This window comes from Theobroma umbraticum, unplaced genomic scaffold (genome assembly GCF_002168275.2).
Source record: "Theobroma umbraticum cultivar Fairchild unplaced genomic scaffold, ASM216827v3 scaffold_146.0, whole genome shotgun sequence".
Classification (NCBI taxonomy): Eukaryota; Viridiplantae; Streptophyta; class Magnoliopsida; order Malvales; family Malvaceae; genus Theobroma; species Theobroma umbraticum.
The window spans coordinates 1,869,323-1,878,081 of NW_018397265.1; the positions used below are offsets into that span (position 1 = coordinate 1,869,323).

General features: G+C 31.3%; 1 protein-coding gene and 1 long non-coding RNA gene across 2 annotated transcripts in view; one reads left to right on the top strand and one right to left on the bottom strand.

The window, feature by feature from the left end:
• Positions 1-1,807: 1,807 nt before the first annotated feature.
• Positions 1,808-2,960, bottom strand: LOC149526781 (uncharacterized). The gene is made up of 2 exons (XR_016351635.1): positions 2,136-2,960; positions 1,808-2,099 (listed from the first exon to the last, which is right to left on the bottom strand). It is a non-coding gene; the product is annotated as an uncharacterized LOC149526781 (long non-coding RNA).
• Positions 2,961-6,504: 3,544 nt separating this feature from the next.
• LOC110422850 (DEAD-box ATP-dependent RNA helicase 10-like) overlaps positions 6,505-8,759 on the top strand; it is a 6,598-nt gene continuing 4,343 nt past the window's right edge. The window contains 7 exon segments of the mRNA XM_021436865.1: positions 6,505-6,761; positions 6,852-6,923; positions 6,926-6,998; positions 7,098-7,167; positions 7,428-7,490; positions 8,199-8,273; positions 8,681-8,759. The exon segment at positions 8,681-8,759 is cut by the window's right edge and continues 41 nt beyond it. Coding sequence (XP_021292540.1) covers positions 6,623-6,761; positions 6,852-6,923; positions 6,926-6,998; positions 7,098-7,167; positions 7,428-7,490; positions 8,199-8,273; positions 8,681-8,759 — 571 coding nt within the window. The 5' untranslated portion in view covers positions 6,505-6,622.

Below are 8,759 nucleotides of genomic sequence, written 5' to 3' on the forward strand. Positions count from 1 at the left end.
CTCTTATGTATGACTCTTCATACAAATGTATTTTAATATCTCCATAGAAGCATAGTACCTTAATAACTAGATAATGAATACTTACCTAAAACAAACTCTTCGTCTTATTATTAAAATGTATTTTCATTATAAATTCAATAAAATTAAATATGAGAATATACTTATTTTTTAAGGCACCATATTCTCAAATTTCCTAACAAATTGGGCAAAGTGGTAAACATGAAAGTTGTAGCCTTGTCTCTTATCTTTCCAATGGCTTAAGAATCATATCAATTGGACTTCTAAAGTGCAAGTTATGTTTGAAATACTATAGTATATATAAAAGAAGCACTTAGCTATACTTATATGGCTTATCACCAATTAAGGTCTTTTCATCAAATTTCCTTCAAAAAAAATAAAATGGATTAGCAATAACTAAAATTAAAATAATTTAAAATAAAATTAAACTAAAACAACTTAAATTAAACTACTCATCATGCACTGAACTTAACTAAGAAAAGCAACTAAAATACTTAATTCTGAATCTAAAATCTTAATGACTTAGCTACTTAAGAACCTAAAATATGACAAAATAACTCTATATAATAAAGTTATCAGGGGGTAAGAATACCATAAGATTAAGGCCAACGTGCCATATTTTCCCTTTTTTTTATATGTTGGCTTTAGTCCAAACATGGAGGTAAAAATACCACATGGTTAAGTTAGGCATCATACTACTATTTCCCTCTTATGAATCTTGGTGTAGAAATAAGAATACCACAATTACTATTGGGTGAAAGTATCCATTCTCCCCTTAATTCACTAATGGCATGTGCTAATGCATTATTTGTGTATTGGATATTGTAATGCCTGTGATTAGCAATTGATGATTATTGTGATTATCTAGATATGACGAGATGATTTGTTGAATCAATGATACATTGTCAATTTGATTGTTTGATGTTGAGTTTAAAGGTTTGTGGATTACCTTCCATTATCTTCTCGCAAATGTGTTATACGTTGAGCTTGCATATGGTCATTATATTTTATGCGTTTAGAGTTATCAAATGTATTTATGGCTAATGTATGGATTTATATGATTATCACGTTGTTTTGTAAATTATGATTTATTATAGAACTCTTTCCCCTTGGCTTATCCTTTTCCTCGTATCCATTCACGAAGTTTTTGTGACTCATGTTATTTTTCTCTATTTTATTTTACAGATTAATGTCAGTTAAAATTCTACCACGCAAGTATACGTATCGAATAGATAGTATATTAGCAAGTAGAGTATCGATCCCGCAGGGAATTGATCTAAAAGTTTACTAGTACTAAAATTATTGCAAATTAATCTTATCCAAACAATATCAAAATAATATCAAATCAAACTAAGTTATATCAGAATTAAATTAAGAAAAATCAAAATAATAAATACTCAAATAAATATCAAATCAAACAAGCCTAGGATTACAATATCCTCACACTTCATCTAAATCTTACCTCTCTTCCTTAACTTATCTCAATGGTTTGAATTGCTAACCTAGAGTCCTAAATTATTTTAAGGGTCTCCCAACTCATCTTATAAAAATATCTATTTTAACCAAAACACTATATCCCTATGTGAATTGAAATTAAACAACTCATTAAGTTCAGGCTCTAATTGGCTACATATGGCCTATAGGTATATCCCTATCCTATACGCAAATCACTTAATATGATCATATGCTATCCCAATTTTAGTCTACACTAAACTCCCTTTCCCAAGTTTGTTTAGGTTTCTAGATCAATTTAATTGGTGGCCATGCAATTAAAAGCATTAAGAACAAATTGGAATAAACAATTCAAATCCCATTGAAAATAAGCAAGAAAGTGATTAAAAATCTAGATTACATGTGAGTTCAATTGCAATCCTAGAAAAATAAATTAGTTCATAATATCTAATAAAGACAATATCCAAAGAAATTTAGCCATGAATCCAAGTCAAAGAAAATAAGAAAAAAAACACAAAGGTAAGAGAGAAAACTAATAGTTAGAGATGTATGATCTTGATTCTCTCTCCAATTCTCTTGTTTCCTTGCTTTGTTCTTGGCTCCAAATCTCCAGAATAGTTTCTTGCTGCCTCCTTTGCTGCCTCTCTTGCTGCCTCTCTTGCTGCCTCAAAAATCTCTGAAAAAGTCTCCTTAAATAGGCTCCAAATAACCTAATTTTGCGAAATTCCGTTAATGTCCTTTATTTTTTTAGGGAAGTCGCGTAGCGCTGCGGCGCTACTTCTCCAGCGCTGCAGCGTTGAGCTCTCTGGAATTTTGTATGTGTGCTTCCTTTCATCAACGCTGCAGCCTTGTTCTCCCAGCACTGTGGCAGTCTATCAACTTCAAACATGAGTTTCACCCTGATATGTTAAGAACTGGGCAAAGTAGTAAACATAAAAGTTTTATCCCTGTCTCTTAACTTTCTAATGGATTAAAAATCACATCAATTGGACTTCTGGATTGAAAGATTTGCTCCAAATCTGCATCATGTTCAGTCTTTACATCCTGCTGCGGTGTCCGAATTGACAAATGTTTTGACCATGATCCAATCATAACTGGGCCAATTGGTGAACATAAAAATTGTTTCCCTTCTTCTTATATTGATTGGTCAAAGAATCACCTCATTTGGAGTTTTTTAGAAAGAGATATGGTCAAAATATTGAAACATATACGAATGAAGCTATCACCATACTTGCACTGATTTTCATCAAATGAGTCTTTTTCATCAATTTCCTACAAAAGCCATAGGAGAAATTAGCAATAACTACTCTTAAAGTAATTTAAAATAAAATAACCTAAAATTTAACTAAAATAACTTAAATTAATCACTTAACAAATAATCAAACTTAAACTAAAAAAAACACCTATAATGCTAAAATTCGAACATAAAATCTCAAAGATCTAGCTACTTAAGCTCCCAAAATGAGTCAAAATAACTCTATATAATAGAGTTATCAATTAATAACTTGCTTGATTAGGCAACTTGCGGACTAGACACCCAGCTCATTCATGGTAGGTGTGGTAAAGCCTTCCTTCCAAACTTTTAGTGTCGTTACACTCAGTAGTGTGTCAAGTCAAGTCATTTAATCATTATGTTGATATTAAACTTGACTATGTAGATAATGTTGATATTCATGTTTATGTTTTTGCACATTGCGTTACGCTTTGTATATGGGTGCATGAGCATAATAAAACTATGGTGGATGATCCATAACAATTTAGGTAAGAGATGTGTGCCGAACCACAGTTGTTTTTAACATATGCATATTTATATGAAATGTGATAGAAACCACACTTTACATTAAGAAGTTTCGTAATGTGGTAGGCTTGATAAATTAAATGCATATTCATAATTGTTGATGAATTAATATGAAATACACTGGATGACTAGCTCATATAGGTCCATACGCGGGTCATGATCTTTCCAAGAAATGGGATGTGACAGAAAGTGTGGATTAACTAAGCTTATGAACTAAGCTAATGAATGAGAACAATGTTTTGATTACTTATGTGTGCTAATTGGACTAAATCCCATTGTATCTCCGAGGATTGGTTAGCTAGAGGAGCTTGACTAGATGGCCTAGCTTTAGGTTGGTGGCATATGAAGTGAGTGCAATTGCATTAAGAGGGTTGTGAAAAAAAGCATGACAAATATTTAGTTGAGTTGTATGTGCCTTGAATATGTTCTATTATGTTTTAACAAATGAAATCGAGTATATGTGAATGTATTAATGCTTTTAATTATGAAATTTGCATTAGGAGCAAGTTTTTCTTAAGTTTTGTACTATGTTATGTTGATGCTATGTCATGTTGAGATTCTAAAAGTATGTTTGAAATATAATAATGCCAGTTCTGTTATATGATGGAAATATGTTTGTGTTTTTGCTAAACTTTGTGTGGCATGGTTTCAAAGGAAAAGCATTAAATGATTTGTTGTCCGATGAATGTTGTGATGGAAAGCCTATGTGTTAGAATGTTATGAATGAAATGATTTAATGTATTGGTACCAATTTTAGGTACTGGTGATGGCATGGTGGTGAAACCACATGCCTTTGATTATGATAAGATGTTGAAAAAGTGTAAAGGATTTCCTCATGGTTTTCTAGTGATAGACGATTTTGGTGGAGTAGCTTAGGTCAAGAACTTGTCATAGCAACAGTATCGCTAAACATTGCGTGTAATGAAAGAGAGAACACCCTAGCTAGAACGGGTATAGTAATGGTGCTAGCCTTGTGGAGGGAGGAAAGCACAAGCTTTACTTAAGGTCATTGGCCGTTGGCAATGGACCATTTATTACAGGTTGGCTACCCAAAAAGCACCCTTAATGGTGGGCGTACAATCTTAGTTTAAGGGCCATGGTATTATGTCTATAGTACTTCACTAGTAGGCTCCACCTAGATATATTGATGAATTGAGAATTAAAGTTGAAATGACATTCAAGTTTGAATGATAAATCTGTTTTCTTAAAGTATGTTTTTTAAATTGTTTAAGATGATATGAGTGTTTTTGGGAAAGGTGTCGTGTGTTTGAGCTTGTGTGATTAAACTTTAATTTTTAAAATGTGTTAAATGTCCAATTTTGTGCAGATTTTGAAGAAGGTATTGATTCCTCTTAACATGGTATTGGTGCTTGTTCTTCAAGATTGAATTTAAAAAAGGCTTCAAGAACAAAAGTATCGATAATTTTGAAAAAAGTATTGCTACTTTCTCAACAAAATAGGTGTAGAGGCATTCTGTTTTATATGTATCAATACTTATGCTTAAAGTATCAATACTTACGCTTAAAGTATCAATACTTACAAACTAATTTCCAAAATATAAGAGTATCTTATGTATTTAACTTGTGGAAGTCTTTTCACTTTAAATTTAATCATGAATGCAAATAGATTGACTTGAGATTTCAAATGCATACATGGATTTGGTTTTCAAACCAAATTGCATGGTCTTTAAAGTAAATGAATGCATAATGGTTTATAAACTTCCTTGTCTATTTATTTGTTCCTATTTTATGTCTCTCACTGAGTTATATGCTGACCGTTTTCAAATTTCCTAGTTTGGTTTTTGGATCCTGAGGTAGCTGGATCATGAGCGAAGAGCTTTACCTTATTCTCTCACCTAGAAGGTGTTGTCTATGGCATTTAGTATCTGATCTTTTGCACCCAAAGTCTTCCTTTGCACAATCATAAGTAAAGGTGAACAAAATTGAATCGGACCAATGACCTAATTAAATAAAATGCGATTTTGGTAAAATGGTTCAATCCAATTGATCCATTGAGTTTATTAATCTAAAAAATTTGATCTAATTGGCTTAGTTGATTGATTCTTGATTTTAAAATTTTTAGACCGAGTCGATCAAAAGTATAAACTAAGGTGGCGTTTGGTACTTTACAATGCAATGTGATTGCATGTAATGTAATTACAGGTAATGTGATTACAAGTAATGTCATTGCAAGGAAAATAACATTACAATGTTTGGTATACAAGCAAAATAACGATTAAAATGCAGAGAAGATAACATTACAGCATTTGGTTTACAAGTACTTTGCTGAAAATGTAATGTTAATTTTCAAAATTACCCATAGTTATTGAAATACAAGTTTATTATATTTATATTTTTTATTATTAATTTTTATATAATATCATCTATTAAAATATTTTTAATGTCTATATTTTATTTTCATTTATTTTATTATAATGTTCTATATTTATTTTCATTTTCTTAATATAATTTTTATATATTATTTTATATTTAATTTATTTTACCTATATTATATAAATTTTAATATTTAATATTTTATTTTATTTTAATTTTTGATTCTTATATTTTGTTTTAATATTTTTTATTTTAATTATAACATTATAAAATATTTTTAATGAGGTAATAAAATTGGAAGGTAAAATGTCTTTAAGAACATTGTAGAGTGCAATGTAATGTGATTGCATTGGTTTTGAACTGTAATCACATTACATCCTTTGGCTATAATGTGATTATATTGCAATATTATATTGTAGTGGTTTGTTGTAAAACAAAAACTGCAATGTAATTTAATTGGACATTTTGTAGAGAAAGTGTTCTCACTTTCCTCATGCCAAATGTCACTTAATATTATATATATTAATATATAATATATATATTATTTTTAAATTTATATAAATATATATTTTCAAAATTAATTTTCATTTCATATTTTATATTTCTGGATAAAGTTTATAAACCATAATATTATAATTTTTTGAAAAAAATGATAAAAGTTTGATTTTTTTATTGAAATCAAATCGACAGAACCAATTTAATGTTTGATTAATTTAATCTTTCCTTATATTTGATCCTTTTTGTTCAAAACTAAACCGATTGAACGGATTCGATATTTGATTGATTTGGTTTTATTTTATGTTTATAGATTTTAATTGATTTTTTAAAAATATTTAATTTATTTAATCTTTAAACATAATGAATCGGACCGAACACAATCGAATGTTCATTTGCTTACCTCTATCTAAGACAAGTGTCTCTAACGGCCAAACAGGAAAACCATAGCTACTTTTAACGCACGCGCCACCGCCTGACCGTCTGTCTGTCCTACGCGCGCCGACAAGTAAAATGCTTGTTAAAAATGGCTGAAGAAGAGAAGGAAGAAATCAAGTCGTTTAAAGATTTAGGCTTATGCGACGAATTAGTGGAAGCGTGCGATAGTTTAGGTTGGAAAAACCCTACTAAAATCCAAGTCGAAGCCATTCCCCACGCGCTCGAAGGTTCGGGGGCCTTTTCTTCTAACTAAATTGTTTTGAGGAACTTCTTTCAATTGGAAATTTTTTTCAGTTTCGTGGATTTCCGTATTGCAGGGAAGGATTTGATTGGACTTGCGCAAACTGGCTCGGGTACAACAGGGGCATTTGCTCTTCCTATACTGCATGCGTTTTGAAATGCCATTTGAAACAAGGATATAAATCTGCAGCCGTGTTCTTCGCTTTGGTGCTTTCCCCAACACAGTCTGATATCTAGAAGCGTTTTTATTTTATTTTGGAAAGGAAATTTGTTTTGTTTATTGTCGAATTTTATTTGGTTTAATCAGTAATTTGTTATCGCAGGGAGCTTGCAATTCAAATTGCAGAACAATTTGAAGCGTTAGGCTCTGGGATTAGCCTGAAATGTGCAGTGGTAAGCTTCCAGTCAAAACCATACCTGATCGTTAGCCAGTTGGTTACTTTAAAAATGGTTTTTGTTGTTTGTCTAATAGGATTGAGATCTTCATTTTTGACTGGCTCTTTAATTTTTGCTTTACATGTCAAAAATTGTCTGACAGCCTCTTTTGCATGAGTGATGTTTGTTGTGCTGGCTTCCCTTATTTTTTTTCTTCATTTATACTCTTCGTAAATGAACTTATTTGATTGGTTAATTTTGGTTCTGAATATTGAAAGCTTGTTGGAGGCGTGGACCTAATGCAACAACAAATTGCCCTTGGAAAGCGGCCACACATTATTGTAAGTTCATCTTTTGCTTCCTCACTATATTCTGAAAAGTTATTGTGCTATGAAGCAGTTTTGAGCCTAAAGGATCTGGGTTGAGTGGACCCATGAGAAAAGACTATTGTAATTATAAAGCTGCAGATAACAGTATGATAGACAAATTTGATTTTAAGTTTCTGAGTGTTAAGTGTGTTGATGCCTTTTCTAAGTTGTTTATGTTCTATGATGTTGTGACAAAGATTATGCGTAGTGGTTTTCAGTATACTCATGCTTGATTTTTTACCATCATAATCCTTTTCTTTAATCTTGGTCTACTGGTTGACTGCACTACAGTGGCACTCCCTTGTACAATCCTGATGTCATCTAGGCAAGCAAGGACCTCCAGTTTTCTTTTATGATTTACTTGCAAAGCATTAGGATCAGGGCTGGGGAGCTTAGTTCTTTGGTGTGCCTGTGAGTTTATTTAGATGATAAAAATATGTTTTGGTGCTCATTTTGATGGAAAAACTTTATTTAGAATTTAAAAGTTATTCCCTTAATTGTAAACCCCCCTTAAAAAGAAAAACTTTCAAGAGAAACATATCGGTATCCTGTTGTTATATGTAGCTGCAATATATAGGACACACATTGGCAATTGATGAAAAATAAGTATCTTAGAACGAAGTATACACCTGAATCTCTTCTTGTGTTTATAATACTTCAATTTAATATTTCCCCTTGTAGGTTGGGACTCCCGGACGCCTTGTGGATCACCTAACCAATACTAAAGGTTTTTCTCTTCGAATGCTGAAATATTTGGTAGGAGTTTCTTCTCCTTCTTCCTTTGTTTTTTATTTTTTTATTCATTTTTCCCTTGGCATGAGTGGTTGAATTCAATATTCATGGTCATATTTTTAATTTCAGAAAGGGTTTAGACTTTTAAATGAGCAGGTCTTGTTTTGTGAAAGATTTTTTAACTTTTTTCCACCCTTTCACTTGAGATATCCTTTGTTTACTTTTTTAGCTATATGATATGAATGCCAATGTCTTACATGGCCCTTTAAACGGAGTCAACTATAGAACCATATTACAGTTGGTGCTTGATATAGTTTCATATGATTGACCTGGATAAAAGTAATAAAATACTTATTTTCTTACTTACATACATCATTAATTGTTTGATATGTATGTTTATTTACTGCTGAAATAATGTATCTATTTGGCAGGTCTTAGATGAGGCAGATAGATTGCTGAATGAGGATTTTGAGAAAGCACTAGATGATATTTTGAATGTTATTCCTCGTG